At 42.7% G+C, this 18,016-nt stretch overlaps 1 protein-coding gene across 1 annotated transcript in view; it reads left to right on the forward strand.

Annotated features, from left to right (window-relative positions):
- The window catches only part of SYNE1 (spectrin repeat containing nuclear envelope protein 1), a 455,684-nt gene that overhangs the window by 431,685 nt on the left and 5,983 nt on the right, over window positions 1-18,016 (forward strand). The window contains exons 136-145 of the mRNA XM_019638911.1: window positions 441-768; window positions 2,430-2,498; window positions 4,399-4,541; window positions 6,318-6,444; window positions 6,991-7,202; window positions 9,813-10,013; window positions 11,311-11,439; window positions 12,799-13,011; window positions 14,157-14,249; window positions 15,654-15,712. Of these exons, the coding sequence (XP_019494456.1) occupies window positions 441-768; window positions 2,430-2,498; window positions 4,399-4,541; window positions 6,318-6,444; window positions 6,991-7,202; window positions 9,813-10,013; window positions 11,311-11,439; window positions 12,799-13,011; window positions 14,157-14,249; window positions 15,654-15,712 (1,574 nt within the window). The remainder of the gene's footprint in view (window positions 1-440; window positions 769-2,429; window positions 2,499-4,398; window positions 4,542-6,317; window positions 6,445-6,990; window positions 7,203-9,812; window positions 10,014-11,310; window positions 11,440-12,798; window positions 13,012-14,156; window positions 14,250-15,653; window positions 15,713-18,016) is intronic.

Raw genomic sequence — 18,016 nt, forward strand, 5'->3', positions numbered from 1 at the left:
AGGCTATTTGGAATCTTCTGTGATAAAATATATTTTGTATCTGGGATCTAAGTTTCCAAAGGACCAGCTAAGGTTTTTCAGGGATTTCCTTTTGTTCCTGATAGGCGCCATTGTATACCTCGTGTTGCAGGCACGGGACTGGGTTGCCTTTGTATTATTTTATCTAATCTTATACCAGTTCTCTGAAGTAGGTTTTAATATTGTTTCCATTTTGCCAATGATAAAACTGAGGCTTTGGTAGGTGACCTTATGAGACATCTTTAAAAGTGATCAGAAGATTCTTATTCATGTGATGACAGGAAGTTTGAAACTATCCCCACTGAGGTAGGAGGGGGAGCCAGGTAAGGTTCAATACTGAGATTTGGTGAGAGCAGAACAAGAAGTGGTCAGGGGGTTGCCTGCTCGCAACAGTAACAGAGTTGCCTTGACTGCATTTCTAGCTCCCAGACGATGAGCATGACCTGTCTGACCTGGAGCTGGATGACTCTGCAGCTCTCTCGGACCTCCACTGGCATGACACGTCTGCCGACAATGTGCTCTCCCCTCCGCCTTCCTCCAACCCCTCCCTCTCACTCGCCCAGCCCCTCCGGAGCGAACGGTCAGGACGAGACACCCCTGCCAGTGTGGACTCTATCCCCCTGGAGTGGGACCATGACTATGACCTCAGTCGTGACCTGGAGTCCGCCGTGTCCAGAACTCTGCCCTCTGAGGATGAAGAGGGCCAGGAAGACAAAGATTTCTACCTCAGAGGAGCTGTTGGCTTATCAGGTAGGAAAGAGCTCTTCCTGTATGCCAGCTTGCAAGAAAGTAAAAGGGAGCGGGGAGCGGGTATTTTACTGGAAACATGTCCGCTCAGCAGAATCTCCTTCTTCCTTCTCCCATTAGAGGAAATGGCACAGAAGGGAACAGTTGGATAGTCCCGTGATTATCAAATACAAAATGGGCATGGCCATTGATTTATCCCTCATGTACTTATGTTCTTACCATGTGACAAGCGCTTTGCTAAGTACTGGGGACACATAGTTCCTTTTCATCCCAAAGAGCTTACACTCTAGTGTGGCACACAGGCAATGGGTAAGAAACCTTTGGCGCTATGTTGGGCACATGGTGGTCCCCAAGCACCACCAAGGAGCTTTGAGGAAAGGATTTAGGGAAGGGACGCTTGAGTCGAGACTGGAAGAATGAGTAGAAGTCAATCAGGTGGACACAGCAATGTCAGAGGCGGGAAGGAGAGGGCACCCATCCCAGCTGTGTGATTAGCCACACTGGTTTGGGTCACCGGACGCTTGTCCAGAATGACAAGGCTTTAGATTGGGAAGCGTGGAGTGGGTTGGGAAGAGGCGGGAGAAAGGCAAGTCAGGACCTGGTCATAAAGCAGCCTGTTTACATGGAAAGGAGTTTGACTCTTACCCTGAAGGTAATGGGGAGCCACAGCAGGGCTCTGAGGAGGGAGGTGATACGATCAGAGGCACGTTTTCCAAGAACCTGTCGGGATGCAATGTAGAGGGGAGCACATGGGGAGGAAAAGAGTCCAAATGGACACATTCATAATCTAGGACACAGGATGGTGGCCTGAACTAAGGAAGCAGCATGGAAATACAAAGAATAAAAGGGATGTGAGAAATCTTAACAAGTGCTCTCCGTAAGTGACGATTGAGGCAATTTTGGTGAAAGATGTGACTTCTCTCGTTTCTATTTTGTCTTCACAGTACAGTCCAACAGTTAGGCCTTTGGCATCTAAAGCAGCGCTGTTCAGTGTGTGGCCACTAGCAACAGTGTGTCTGTTGAGCACTGAAGGGTGACTGGGCGAAATGAGATTTGCTGCGTCAAATGCACTTAAATGAGCATACAGAGTTTCAAAGAGTTACCCAAAGCAAGAATGTAAAATAGCAATAATATTTAGGTTGATTACATGTTATAGTTTGGATGTATTGGTTTAGTAAAGTGTTAAAATTATTTTCATCTGTTTATTTTTCAATGTGGCTATCAGAGCCTTTAAAATTATGTACGTGGTTCCCGTTACTTCTGTCGGCCTGCTCCGGGGCTGCTCTAGACTCTGACTATCTGGATAGGAATCCCCGTTTTGTCACTTGCTAGCTGTTGAAACTTGGATAAGTAACTTAATTCTTCTGGACCTGAGCTTTCTCATCGATAAAATGGGAATAATACCGCCGTGTTCCCCGTAGGGTTCCTGTGAGGATATGAGTGCTTAAAACAGCGCCTGGCTCATAAAACACTCTCACCCAGTGTGAGCCCTTATTAGGATCCACTTCAGGAAACCTGTGGTGAGCATGCGCTCTGTGTGCTCAGAGCCATCTGTCTGCAATGATTAACTTCCTTTTTTTTTACCTAGGAACGTTGTTTTCCTGCCACAAGGGAATCAATGTCTCCGAACTTACCCATCAACTTAGACTGTGCTCTTTTTGCAGATGTAATGATCCCCGAAAATCCTGAGGCCTATATAAAACTCACAGAAAGTGCCATCAGAAACACCTCTGGTAGGCACCCAAAGCTGGAGCTAACCTCTCTCCTCACCTGTAACAAGCTCTCCTCTTAGCACATCTCCTGTACCTCTCACAGCTCTGTGGCACCAGCATGTTAAGGCAGAACCTCCCTCTCTTACTGCTGTACTAGGGGCAACACACACACACACGCGCGCGCGCGCGGCACACACACACTTGGTTGATCAACATCAAGAATAAGATTTCACTAGTCAAGCACCATGAAATAACTTCTCAGCGTGTTAAACGGTAATCAGTCTCACTAAGAATAGACCTGTGATGTCCACGAACAGCAGAAGAGATGGAAACCCTGGCAATCGGAGTTGATACCCTAGCACCCTACTTGATTGTAGCAGCACTGACTTTGTGACTTTGATGGGTCACTGACCTCTCTCTGGCTGGAGAGTCAGGTCTCAGGGCTCCTGTCCAAATCCACCAGCCTGTGTGTGTGACCTGGGACCCGCCACTTATCCTGCTCTCAGGGGTCACAAGTTAGACAAGGAGTGAGACCAGATGTTCAGCTCTAAAAATACATTTAAGTTTATTTGATAAGTCTTACCCCATAAAATAATTTGAAATGAAAAATGTATTCCACAGTATCTTAAGACTTAGATTTTCCTTTAAGGACAGAATGATTCCTAAAACAAGAACTGAAGAAAGAAAAATAAAAAGTTTTGCTTAATGTTGCATTAGACAAACTGGATGTAGTTCAGTCATTGACTTGGAGGGAGGGTGGAGAGACTGGGGTATGGACACAGTGGCGTGATGTTGAATTGCAGCGTTACTAGTTTACATTTAAGTTTTGAAGGAAAGCAAAAGATCAGGAAGCAATGTAGCATCAATGAAATGATGACTGCCTAAGTGATTCCCAGTGAGGGATCTCTTCCAGGTGTATTTAGACCTTTCTTGTTGTTTTTTTTTTAGTTTTTTTTTAGCTGAGCCATCCTGCTACCTATTGGCAGCTCAGTGGCTGCTCAGCTCGGGCTGGACTCGAACCGCTGTTGCTCAGAGCTCAAACTCTTGAGCGAGCTCTTAACCAACTGAGCCACTCAGCCGGCCCTAGACCTTTCTTAAAAAGCAGAAAAAATTCATAAAGCTTACTAATATTTGTTCTGCTTTCACCCTGTGCTAGCTTCACTCTGATGATCACTGTTCTTATGCAGCTCAAAGACTACAACACACACACACACACACACACACACACACACACACACACACACACTTTGCAAAAAGTCATTACATCTCTGAAAGGAGAATGAGCCGGCAGTTCTAGGCTATGAGTAAGAGCATGTGTAGATGGAAATGCTAACATCTTAGCTTTCTCCTGGTTTTGTTTCAGATTTTAAACAAAAGTGTCATTGCTATTTTGGCGTTTCCATACATATATATCCCAAGCTAGTCTTTTCTTGTTTAACTTGAAGTCATGCCTGATGTGAAAGACACAGCCACCTGGCACCTCAGTGGTACTATCTTCTACTAAGATGCAGAAAGAAAAAAATAGATGGCATATCTTTTTCTACTTCATAAGTGACTGCAGAGAGAGCTTGAGAAGAAACTACACCCCAGTTATTGGGGAGCAGAAGGCACCACCTTGGTTTTTTAGGAAGTCCCTCCACAGCTCACAACATGCAGATTTTTAGGGCATCAGCTGTAAGATGGAGCCAACATACAGGCCGTCGGTACCTACTGCGATATCCAGCCGGCTAGAACTCAGTCCAACACATTCATTGGTCTGGTCGTGTAAACTTCTAACCCACAGGCATGTTAATACTAAACCTGCTTTATAATTACCCACACACATGCCATTTCTATACAGCTTTAACGGAAATAATTTCTTAAACTCCCATGCATGTCAAGCTTGCAAAACTTGTAAAGATTCTTATGGTTGACAATGCAGGGGATCCCAGCAGCTTAGAGTCACAGATCCGACAACTGGACAAAGCCCTGGATGACAGCCGCTTTCAGATGCAGCAAACTGAAAATATCATCCGCAGCAAAACTCCCACGGGACCCGAGCTCGACTCCAGCTACCGAGGCTATGTGAGTATCCTAACCCCCATGATCCGGACAAGTACCTGGAAATCACAGTTGTGTGACAAGGAATGGTGTGTCTGGGGCACAGGGGCTTTGAGCTGTCCAAACACCATGCTGTCCTTGAACTCATGGGCGTGAATGGGCAAAACAAAGCCCTTTTAGCAAGTTACCTTCTGAGAACCATGCTCGGGTCCACCAACCTACTGTAATGAGCAGCCTGTTTCTTTAAACAGAGAACTTAGTAAATTCAGTTAACTGAAAGCAACAAAATGCTTTTAGCTCCTGAAAGTGATTAGGCATTTTCCCAAATTCAGCTAGTAACTTTTGGACCATGGTTATCCTTGGAGCAGCAGATTTTAGCTACTAAATTACTAACACGAGATCTTTTTAGTTATTTTCCTGGGTTTGATTCACTGAATGGCCATGGGAATATTTTTATCATGCTTCTTCTGGAAAAAACAATTCCAACAAGAGGGAAATATAGAAAAGATGCTGAGAGATATGTATCTCTTTTTTTAAAGCTCTTAGTGAAGCATGTAATGACTTTAGTTGCTCTGCCCAAGTTACTGACCATATAATTTTTCCCAGAGAACGACCTGGTTTCTTTCTTACACATATTTAAGCAAGAGAATTTGAAAGGTAATCTCTTCCATGCCTCGTATCTTCTTTTTAAACCCAAAAAGACCGCCTAGTAAAAGGAAAGAAAAATTAATTACTTGAAGTCTAATGACAACTCATGCATACTGCTTTTTGCAACCAGAGAAGAAAACCTTACTAGTTATATATGCCGATGTCCATAGCCTCATGATTACAGAAGAGAGATCAAGTGTGGGTTTATTTCCTGTCCAATTTGGCCCATTATATTGACTTCTATTATAGCAAAACCTCTTTTTTCCCAAAATATTATATAATTTCCTGATGAGCATGCTGACATCATTGAGATTATACTCAACCTCAGTCAAAAGTAATCAGTCACTTAATAGCATTGTGATTTGTTAAAAGCTTTGACAGATAACTTTCTGGTCAGTATAGCAAAGTGCCTTGAAATGATTTGTCCTTTTAATTTTTGAATAGTGTGCATGATATTAAAACATGAAGTTGGAAGCTTTTCCTTTGGTGTTAGAATTTATTCCCTTAATGCCTGTTAAACAATGCTTAAAATTTCTCATGCAACAGCTGGCTTTACTATTTATTCCTTTATGCTTTGAAGTATTTTAATTATGTAATGAAAAAAAAGTTCCATTGAGATTTGTGGTAATATGGCTGTTCCCACATTTCAGTTTAAGAAAGAGGGAGCAACTTGCCAAAAATCATGTATTGTAATGCCAGCTGAGGGCTCTAAGTTTTAAATCCCAGATGGGCTTGATTCATAAATGTAAAAGAAATTTTGAGGGCTTCTCATGCAAAACCACATATGCAAAGTATATCTTCAAGGCATTGCTTTATGTACATATGAAGGTGTCACATATATAAGAAGCATGTTTTTGAACTTGATCTTTTTTTCACTTTTTAATTTTTAAAAATTTTTTATAATGCTAAGCATATTATATTTATTTTTTGCATTTTATTTTATTTTAATGATGTTCTGTATTATTTTATATTAACTTCAGATGTACAGCATACCGGTTAGCAATTTATATAAAGAACTTGACCTTGTTTGGGCAGAGTGGCACAGAAGTAAAACACAGTCACTGTCCTTTCTGAGGCGCTACAAAGACATTTTCCCCCAGAAGGTCTTGCACTCATGCAAACGTGAGAATTTTGTTTTCTGTGTTGAAACAGATGAAACTGCTGTCTGAATGCAGCGGCAGCATAGACTCCGTGAAGAGGCTGGAGCACAAACTGAAGGAAGAAGAAGAGAACTTTCCGGGCTTTGTCAACCTGAATAGCACAGAAACCCAGACAGCTGGTGAGTGAGTGCCGCTCAATTCCAAACACAGTGAAAGGGAGATTCAGAAACAGTGTGCTGCGCCCAAGTTCCGCCATGCTGCTACCTCCTTCTATGCTGCACTGTCCTGAAAGCTTCTCTCTGTGATGGAAGAGAGAAGTGAAAAGCATCACGTTTTCGTTCGTTTGTTTGTTTGTTTTCATATAGCATTTATTTTAACGCACTGTCCCCAGCATCACTAGTCAGGCATTTTATATGTATGCTCTCAGAGTTCGAGAAGAAACCAAGAGTTGAATGCTGTCTTCATGCACACTGCTGCCTTGTACTTCATAAAGCTCTTTCCAGTGGTAAACCCTATGTAGCTATTTTTTTACTCTCTTTCTCATTCAGAATGCAGGTAGGAAAGCCACAGCCATGACACTATGTACAGCTGACAACAACAGAGCTGCCCAGTGGGCTTACTTTTCTTCTGTTGCTATTTAACCACCCATGTATGCTTCACGCATTTCCTAGACCATGTGTGGCGGGGAAATGCCTTGCTATTCTGTGCCTGTCATGTCTTGCCAGGCGTGATTGACCGATGGGAGCTCATACAGGCTCAGGCCCTGAGCAAGGAGCTGAGGATGAAGCAGAACCTCCAGAAGTGGCAGCAGTTCAACTCCGACCTGAACAACGTCTGGACCTGGCTGGGAGAGACGGAGGAGGAGCTGGAGCAGCTCCAGCGCCTGGAGCTCAGCACCGACATCCAGTCCATCGAGCTCCAAATAAAAAAGCTCAAGGTAGCTGCCCTGGCCTTGCCCAAAGCAGCCAGCCAGAAAGCTGCCATGCAGAAGGCCTGGTCCCAGGAGACCGCCAGCTCTAGCAGCTCTGCTGTGACACAGCAGCAGAGAACTTCTCAACAGAATGGGACACAAGTGCCCGCCTTTCCCTCAGCCATCCCCAGTCAGAGTCTTTATAGAGAAGGCTCGGAAGGGCAGAAAGATGCACCACATGGTAGAACTAGTCCCCATGCAAATAATCAATATGAGTTCATGAACTGGGGCTTAAAAAGTGACCAGTTAAAATGTCATGAACCATCCAGGTACCTCTGGGACCTATTTCACGTCTTTTCAGGGAAATAGAGCTATCACTGGGTTCCCACAAGTCTATATCTAGAGCTGGAGAGGAATCCTCTCCAGACTTTGTCTGTGCGAGTTTGCGGAGACCTAATTGAAATCATTTGACATTCTGGAGTCAGCAGAACTTCTGGAATAGTCTATAGTAATGGCAGAAGCAATTTTCGATGTAATGAACAACACAAAACAAAGCTGTGGAGTAATTGTGCTAACACCCCTGACATATGCCTGTATGGGTGTAGTACTCAAGATAACTTCCTTTAACACTCTCTCTGGATCTTAGAAATCCTCCTTAGCCCGCTACTGAAATGCATTAATATGTAGTGGCTTCTGTAAGCGTGCTATGGATTGAGAGCTCAGTTTCTGTTTAATAGCTCTTCTGGTTCTGTCTTTTTGTTTGGGGAGCATCAAGATATGCGCTTCCTCAGAACAGAGCCACCCAGGCTCTCGAGGTTTCAAGATTAAGCGCCTTGCTTTTGTGTCTCTGGTTTCTGTGTGTGCTATTTATTCTGGGGTAATGTTTTTTTTTTTTTGTGTTCTTTTTTTTAAGCTGAGCCATCCTGCTACCTGTTGGCAGCTGGACTCGAACCGCTGTTGCTCAGAGCTCAAACTCTTGAGCGACCTCTTAACCAACTGAGCCACTCAGCCGGCCCTGGGGTAATGTTTTTGTGGCTTGCCTTGGTGGTGGTTGTGTTTTAAATTTTCAAACGGAGAAGTGAGCCTTCTCCACAGATGCTCAAACGTCTTGTTATAGAGGAGACTCTGCACCAGCCCCATCAATTTCAGGATGAAGCATCAGATGGGAGAGGCAATTTACATCCTCTGGATTGTAGAACGCGTTTTTCTCTAGTGTACTTGAATTACTTTAGTTCCTCTCTGGGGAAATGCAAAGCAGCAGTGTTGCATTAAAACCACATTTCTTAAAAAAGATGATGAAGCAGGTGTTGGCCAGAGTCTGCAACCTAAGCGAGATTAGGATGCAGAAGTGAGACCTTTGACACTCAGCCTATGTGATAAGAAAAACCCACCCTCCTCTGCACCCCTTCCTGATAAACCTGTCTGTTTTCTGAGGATAACTCAGTGGAATAACCAGATACCCTTCCACAACATCTTTTGACCTTACGCTGTCTCTGGGGCTGGCTCTACATGATAGCATGCTAAGAATCTACTGAAAAGTGAAAAATTAAGACAAGTTGTAAACATTGTAGAAATAGTGAGACGTTATAAGGAAATGTAGCCTGGGTAGATGTGATTTGCAGGGTCACTACCCTAACTTGTTCTGGGGTTGTTTAAACAGTACCCAGCTATTCAATTATTGATACAGGATCATGTGCTCAAGTTGTTGGATTTTAGTTCTAGATTTGGAGGAAATGAAAGTAAAAAAAATCCATTGCCTGTTATTTTTGTTTTTGTTTGTGTGTGTGTGTGTGTGTGTGCGCGCGCGCGCGTAGTTAAACTAAATTGGTTAGCTGATAAAACCCCCAGTTCATACACTTTGCCATCACAGGAAGGTGGCCTGTGACACAGGCCATGTTCTCAGCCTGCGGCCACCACCTGTGTCTGTGGAGTCAGAACAGTAGGAGGCAGGGCCCAGGGATCTGCTTTCTTATCAAGCTTCCCATTTCATTCCTCTGCACAGAACTTCAGGTATCATTGGTTTAGTGAAGCGGGATTCTTACATTAGAACAAATAGCACATTTCCTGTTGCTCAGAACTACTGGAGCCAGGTTTTGTTTTGTTTTGTTGTTGAACTCCCAATGCTCGGGGTTGAGTTAATCATACTCCTTAGTTTATTGCACAGGGTTATGGTTACTTCCTGAAAAATTCCTCTTAACTTCATTTATTTATTCTTTTTCTCCCCACTGGTTTTTAATCCTCATTCCTCAAACCCATGGCAGCCTTTCTGAAATATTTAATGAGTATTCTTTGTTCATATGTATTCACGAAATAAGGTAGATTTCTGTGTGTGCACATGTATTTTAAATTTCGTAATGCTATTCTGTTGTACATATCATGCTGTGTCGGACTCTTTGGCTCTATGCCATATTTTGTTAAGATCTATTTATGTGGTCAAGTGTATATCTCATCCATTTCATTTAACTCCAGCATGGTTCTCAGTGATGTGAACCCACTGTATCTTATCTAGCCATCCTGTTAAGGCCAGTTTTAGTTAATGGATCTTTTTATTTGGACGAAGCATTTCCAAAAGTCTTAGACTATTTTTTTTTCATGTTTTCATTGTTATTTTTCTTGTTTGGTTGTTCTCCTTTTCAGGAGCTCCAGAAAGCTATGGACCATCGCAAAGCCATCATCCTCTCCATTAACCTGTGCAGCTCTGAGTTCACCCAGGCCGGCACTGAGGACAGCCAGCGCCTACAGGACCGCTTGTCCCAGATGAATGCGCGCTGGGACCGGGTGTGCTCGCTGCTAGAGGACTGGCGGGGCCTGCTCCAGGACGCCCTGATGCAGTGTCAGGTCCGTGGGGCTTCAGGCAGGCCGTGCTCCAGAGCCAAACATGTCCACTGTAGTTGGGACGGTGACTTGATTTATCAAGGTCACTAGACGAATGCAATTACTCCCCAAAATCAAAGAGTGAGATCACTTTACGCCCAAACTTTTCATTTTACCGGAGAACTTGTACATGTGAACAATAGCTCTCATCAGCTAGACCCCATCTCCTTTCTAGCTAACATTCCCACAAATTTATCTGAACCTCACCATTCCTTCTTCGACTCATTCATTTATGTCACTCATTCATTCAACAGATATTTGCTGAGCACGTAGGAAGACATTTCTTGAAACTCAAAGTGAGCATTACAGATATTTACTGGTTCATTCATAGCACATTTGCCAAGTGTACACTGTCTGGCAGATACTGCACTAAGCAGGCAGGGTGCAGCACAGCCTCAGCTCTTGGGGGAGAGGACAGACCATATGAATGCAATTAAATGATCAGCCAAGGTCCTTACAGATGATGAGAAGTGTAACTGAGAAAAGCCACGTTGGGAGGCTGGTCAGAGAGGCTCTAGGGACCTTTGAGCTGACACTAGAAGGCTGTTTCCGTGAAGGAGAGAGAGCAAAGGGGGAAGTCCCAGCTGCAGGAAAGAGTTTAGTGTCTTTAAGGGCAAAACAGGGGTCAGTGTGATGAGAATGTAGTCAGAGAGGCACGGAGTGATAAGAAAGTGAGGGAAGGAGGTCAGGACAGGCCGGGCAGGGCCTGTAGGTCCTGGCGAGGAGTTGGGATTGTATTCTAAGCATGGAGGGAAGCCCTACGTTCCAGGTGTGTACATGTGTCCCAAGAGTAATAGCTCCTTGAAATAAGGTACCCAAGCTGTTGTATCCACTCCTGGTTCAGTGCCTTCCACACAAGAGATCTTCAGGAACTATACGTTGAATAAATGGATGAACAAATGGATGAGTGAAGGAGATAGGCCATTGGATTTAGGCCTTAAAAGACGAGAAGATTTGAATACAAGGAGAAGTGAGAGGAGAAGAGTTGCTGCCTTCCAAACTATATAATAGCCCTAGAAATGAAGTATTTTGAACCAACTTTCCTTATGTCTAAATTTTTCCTCAAGTAATATAAACTTGATGCTTTTGGTATGAATGTGAATGCAGACAAGTGCAACAGCGCTGGTGCCTTCTTCAGAAAGGAGTTGTATAGGAGATCTTAAAACCAACGTGGCAGTTGTAAAGAATGGGAATTTACACTGTGAGGGGAAGAAAGGTATATTATTCAAGATGATTTCATGCTCTGTATTTTTTGGCCTAGGATTTTCATGAAATGAGTCATGGTTTGCTTCTCATGCTGGAGAACATTGACAGAAGGAAAAATGAAATTGTTCCTATCGATTCTACCCTTGATGCAGAGGTACTCCAGGACCATCACAAACAGCTTATGGTAAGATGTGTGAACTCCAGCAGCCTCTGGTTATTTTTAGCAGCGATCCGTTTCATTTACAGAAAATGAATGTAGGTGGTAGTATTTTTTCTTACCTTTTGAGTGATAGTCTCTAACTTGCTCTTTCTTTGCTCCTTATGGTTTCCAATTTTTGTGAAGCAAACGTGTGCATAGAAGATGGCATCCACTAGTTTTAGAATCTGATTTTAAAGTCATTCATTGCTCAGTTGTAGAAAACGTAGGTGTTCTTAATCTTAATTAGCTTGTTTTTATTAAAACAGGTCTTTTATAATAGGGAAGTTATACTTATCTTTAACTTAAACTGTATTTGTTACATCTATGTCCCAAAAGTATATTGGGTGGTTTATAGTAAAAGGATATTAAAATAGAAAGAGAGCTCTAAGATTCTTAAGAGGAATTAAGTGTACCAAATTCAACATTAACTTTAGCACTAAGTTTTCTGAAAGTGAAAACAAAAAGGGAAATGCGATGAGTTAAATTATTTTTATTATCTGACAAAAAGAAAACCCATTCTCAAGGAGCAAGAGACTTTTTCTAGCACAAAATTCAAAAGGAAACTTGCAGCATTTGTGTATGGATTCTTTTACAAGGAACTTTGGACCATATAACGTACGGTGTACTTAAGCGGTTTTGTAGAAAATAAAGAAGCGTAGTCGAGCTCCATTAGTAGAAAATGATTTGCATTTGGTGGCTTTCTGTTGTTTTAAAATGTTGTTTCTTAACATTTAATGCTCACTAACCTAACCAACAGAATCAGTATCTTTTAATTCAGCACCGTAAAGATCTTAGAGACTGAAAGGAAATAACTATGCTGCTGCATTTTCACCAAACATTTGACCTCAGACTTGAAGTTGTGAATGATAAATTGCCCATGTATCTTTTTAGAAATCTTGAACAGCTATCAGAGTAGACCTAGACATACTTGAGGTTTGCTGTATTTATGATAATGTTTTACTTTTCTGTTGAAGAGTATCTTAAATCTCATTTACATAATACTATGTATTTTAAATATATTCACTATTTTGAACCTTTCAATAATACTTATTACTGTGGACTAGGCAAGAAACAGTATCATCATTTTACCAAATGAGAAAGCTGAGGCCAGGAAGGTTCAGGGTTCTTCTAGAATGTTTTTTTTTTTTTTTGGTAGAGGCAGGATTAAAACATAGATCCCTGATTCCCGAATGCCATGGACTGCTGCTTCCTCTCTTGTGTGAGCACAGCGTCCTGACGCTCAGGTGTAATTGCCCACAAAGTGAAAGTTATGTCATTCGGCACTATGGAACTCTTTCCAATTATCAGAAGTTCTTAGAAAACTATTTCTTGTTATACACACAGCAAATAAAGCATGAGCTACTGGAATCCCAGCTCAAAGTGGCCTCACTGCAGGACATGTCCTGCCAGCTGTTGGTGAATACTGAAGGCACAGACTGCTTAGAAGCCAAAGAAAAAGTCCATGTGATTGGAAATCGGCTCAAACTTCTCTTGAAGGAGGTCCGTCGTCACATCATGGAACTGGAGAGGTTATTAGATGTGTCAAGCAGTCAGCAGGTAAGCGCGACACAGACGTCATTGTGTAGCATCTCTTCCAAGATTTCTTACCTGTGTCTGTTTTAGAAAGTCTTTGAATATAGTTCTTGCCAGAATAGAGTGTCTACTCTCTGTCATGGCTCTTATAAGTCCTGTCTCAACATAACAAAGCGACTCATAAACTTATAATAGGACACTGTTTTTGATTCTTTTACACCCAAAAGACCGCCTATAATTTGTACTGCTAACCTTATTACTACCACTGTTGTGGCATTTGATTTTATCTTGTTTATTTAAGAATTTATATGTTTTCAGTAACATAGCTGTTGGTAGGTCACAACCAATCATTGCATATGAGTTTTGTATTCAAACCCTAGGAGGTTGAATTCTCCTGACATCAACAGCAATTAATTCATAGAAAATGTTTTCTGCTCATTGATTTTTTTATTTCTTTTTTTTTTTTTTTTTTTTTNCTGCTCAGCTCGGGCTGACTCGAACCGCTGTTGCTCAGAGCTCAAACTCTTGAGCGAGCTCTTAACCAACTGAGCCACTCAGCCGGCCCTGATTTTTTTATTTCTTATTTTCTAAAGTCGACTGCATCATGGTAGTAATGTTGGTTTTGAGAAATGCATTTGCAAGTACAGTGATCCTTGGTCAAACTTCATTCAATTGTGAAATCCTGTTATGTGCACACAAACACGTTGTCCCCCTCTGAATATGCAAAAGAACAGTCTGCTCCAAGTAACAGCGGTGCCTGAAACAGTACAGGCTGGTGCTAAAGGGTAGGCTCCTGGGTGACTCTCTTTTGTTTTTAACTTAAGTGATTTGGTTTCTCTGTGGCTTGAGCAACCTGCAGCTCTAAGGCAAATTTCTTCACTCCCTCCATTTCAACTCAAACACACCCATGTCCCTAAAAGATAATAAAGCTACAGGTGACACAGCAATAACAAACCTAGAGCTGTATTTTCCAAAGGGGATAAACTTACACCCAGGAAAGCTCAATACACTAGAAGAATTAGGAACCATTTTTCTTGTAGTTGTCTGATTCTATTTTTCCCAAGGAACGGTTTGATTTTTATGGGGAATGGATGGAGATGAGGTGTGTGTGGACAGGGCCTCCATGGCTCTGGGTGTGGCATTGTCAAAAGAATCTGTTCCCCATATAGGATTTGTCTTCCTGGTCGTCTGCTGATGAACTGGACACCTCAGGATCTGTGAGTCCTACGTCAGGACGAAGCACCCCAAACAGACAGAGAACGGTAATTTTCCACTGGTCACTTTCAATTGGCCCATGGGAGGGAGCACTGGGGAGTGACAGTGTTTGTACCTACCAGGGTCCACAGACTCTGCCCCCACACCCCGACAAAGCAGGAGTCCCCAAACAGAAGAAACGGTCACACAGTGACAGTCAAGCCCTGTTTCCTCAGCCCTGCCACGTGCCCTCCCCACCCACACTCAGGAACAGAGAAGGGCAGTTCTGTTTTTCGAAAGAATCAATATGTGGCTGGTATTCAGGGAGACACATTATTTTTCGTGCTCCAAGGGCCATCTCTAGAATGGTGCTCCCTTGTCCCTTTGGTGGCTTCTCCCTTCAAACCACCACCACCATCGTCCACCTACAAAACTAGGCTCCACTTAAAAGGGTGCCTCAGCCAGAGGTGGATAGAACTGTGAGCGTCTCATGAGGCCATTGAATTGATAAGTGGAGGTTCTCAAGAAAAGAAGCTCCTGAGTGGTCCTGAAGGTTTTCAGTGACTGTGCTGCCCCCCAAAATGGCAACAACTTAAGGCAACTCATCCATGGGCCTGAGGGGCTGCCTCACCAGCACACAAAAGACAAATTTTGGCCCCTGCTACCCTCTATACCTTGATTTCTCTGTGTAATTAGAAGCTTGTTTTTGGTTTGTTTTTTTTTGTTACTTTTTGTCCAGCTTTATTATTATATTGATTTTTATTATCGTTCCGTTTTCCTTAGTTTTTAGAAGTATTGATTTTATTTGTATTTTTTTGTGATAAACACTTAAGTTCTATGCTGATAAATGTTATGACCTTTTTTTAGGATTTTTTGTTTGTTTGTTTTTGGTTTTTTTTTACTGCATTCACTAGTTTCCTGTAGATCCTAGTTTAAGAATGTGAAGGAATACTGGCTTTTCGATTCAAATTTTAGCCTTTATTTAACTTGAGTGTTTAACTGGTTGGGTCTTCCTCACCCTGCAAAGAACAATTTCATATTACCATTGTTATTTTATATCTATTACAAATTATAATACTGTTTCAGTGTTCCAGAAGATGAAAGAAAAAAAAAAAAGATATGATGTGGCATGGTATATTGATCTTTATTTTTATTGTGAGTAAATTATAGAGATTCTTGGCTACTATAAAGTTACTTATGCTTCGACCATGAAAAGTGGGGAGGAATACACCCACTGGAGTGTGGAGTCCCGAACCATAATTTATGTTTCTTCAATGGCTAAAAACACAGATATAAATTGATTTCACTTCTCCCGCAAAAGAAAAGCCAGTTTCCTTAATTCATGGGTACTGATCATTTCGTTTGATTTATTTTTCCTTTGCCGCACTTGTAGTTTAATTTTCATCAGTAGCTCGTCTTTATTTGCCTGGACTGAACACCCTTCTTTCTTTACCCCTGTTCATTGCAAACAGCCACGAGGCAAACGTAGTGTCTCACAGCCTGGACCCTCTGTCAACAGTCCACACAGCAGGTACCTTATTCTCCTGGTTTCCACACTGTTCTAGAACTCCAAGAGGATGATGAAAATTGTCCATGATTTCAGCAGGCCTACCCGGGCCTGCCTCGGAGTAGTTGAGAGGTTACTCATTTCCGTATGCGCCCTTTCTTAATAAATTTGGAAGAGACTTTTCTAAGTGGAAAGCAAAGTAAATCTCAGAAGGTAAAATATTTTGGACCCCACCAAACTTTTATTGAATGGTATGTAGGCCACCTGGTCCTTTTGATCAAATGGACCCCTGTGTGCTCATGGGATTCGATGCACCTGAGGGCACAGCCGCTGTTTGGGTCATGGCAGACTTTTATCATCCTCTTTACTTCTAGATTTTACAATAAGGCAGGTAATCAATCAGTGAATTATTTTACCAGTCCCAGATCCCACCAATCTGAATAAAATATACTAACATCCCCAGCTTTTTATTTTATTTTCGTGTTTTATCCAGATTGTGGGTTCGGGATTCTCAAAATGGCAAGTCCTAATTTGGTGTTATTTACAATTTCTAAGCACCTTCTCTCTTCTGCTGACCTCACCATTTCTCTTCAGCCAGCACACTCAGCCACTCACCTTCCTGACACCTGGCAAGCTTTTTCGCTCTGAAAACGAGAGCAGCCAGTGCCCCTGCCCGGGCACCTCCAGGGCGCCCCCTCCCCACTGCCACTCTGTGCTTCACGCCTGGCTTCCGGCAGCCCCTCGTTTCTGCAGTTAGCGGTGTTTTGCCTTCTTTGTTGTTGGTGTGATGTCTGTGCTCCCCTGCCCCTTCACTAATCAGTTCCTGTTTCCCCAGACAGCTGTCTAAAAATGAAAATACTGTCCTCGGAGCTGATTTTTCATCCCAGTCCCAAGCAGGTCCCTGTTATAGTAGTTTGCCCCACTGGAAACTTATCACCACTGAGCTGGAATCTAATTCCTGGAAGGAAGGTGGGGGTGAGGGGGTGTAGAAGCCACCATCAACAACTCCTGAGCCATGGGTGCAGTTTTCCAGCTGTGTGCTGATGGCACGGGCTGCTTCCTTTGGTCATTCCCACTCAACTGAAGTAACGCAGAACACATCTTGATGTGCTTTCTGGTTTTAAGCCTCCCTTTACTATGTTTTGTTTTGTTATGATTTTTTTCTTTCCCTTTGATTTAGTTTGAAGGCAATTTTGTGGGGGGGTTTGGTCAATGACAAAATATCAATAATGAAGTATGAGTGGAGAAAAACTCAGAGGGGTTCTTGAAGATAACGATGGACATCTACAGGGGCTCTGATGGTTTCTCAGCCCCTACAAGAAAGAAAAAAAAAAAAAAGCAGTCATACTATACACAGATCATTGTTTTGTATGGTCTGTCTTCTCCCCATAAACTGCTGATGTACCATGAGCAGACATGGGGAATATCCCCATAGCATTCCTTTTTAGATACCAGCTATCAATTCTTGGGTTGACATATAAATGATGGTAATAAGAAGCGGGAAAGGTCTTAGGCTGTTCTGCACCACCAATAGTAACCACCTTTTGGGCTCCCAAATATTGCACAGATCTGTTCCCCCGAGTCTTCCAGGCAGCCGAACAGGTTTTCTGAAAATATCAAAGGCATTGCTTTTTAAGGTAGCAAGCGCTTCCACATGTCTCCTCCTAGGGCTTTGCAGCTGCGACAGCCACCTTCTCACTGTGACGCCCACAGGCGCCTCTCAGCTCTGCTCTGCCCAGCGCTGCCTGTTAACATCTTCCTGAACTCACAGCACCATGTTTACTCTGCTACTTAGAGGGCCTGGGTACAAACGATCTTTGCCTGAGTGGCAAACTCCATCAAACACCTTGGCAGACAGGTTGGGGTTGAACATTTCTGGACTCCTTAACTGCTTTGGCACCTCTGTCTGGGGTGCACCCAACCCTGACAATGAAATGCAGCGTGCTGGGAAAGAATTTGCTTCACTGGCAATCCAGGCTGTCACGGTGTTCCCCCATACTGAGGCTTGAGAGTACCCTGTGTTTGATCTTGCACTGGTCCAGCAAATCTGAAAGGTTATTGCAGAAACACAAACAGTTTCGAATGTTGACCCGGCAGTCTGCAATAGGAAAATGTTAGGCACACATTCCTTCCTGAGAGAGGAAAGAAACCGAGCTGGAAGAAACTGGAGATTCGTTTGAAGGGAGGGACTCTTAGATTCTTTTCGTTGTTTAGAGTCAGATGTTAATAATATCAATTGCTTGCTTGCTATATATTTCATTTTGATTTTATGGTCACTGTTCTGTGTCTTCTTACATAATATTCTGTTTACATATGGATTGATGATGC

The sequence above is a fragment of the Hipposideros armiger genome, unplaced genomic scaffold (assembly GCF_001890085.2).
Source record: "Hipposideros armiger isolate ML-2016 unplaced genomic scaffold, ASM189008v1 scaffold_41, whole genome shotgun sequence".
Classification (NCBI taxonomy): domain Eukaryota; kingdom Metazoa; phylum Chordata; class Mammalia; order Chiroptera; family Hipposideridae; genus Hipposideros; species Hipposideros armiger.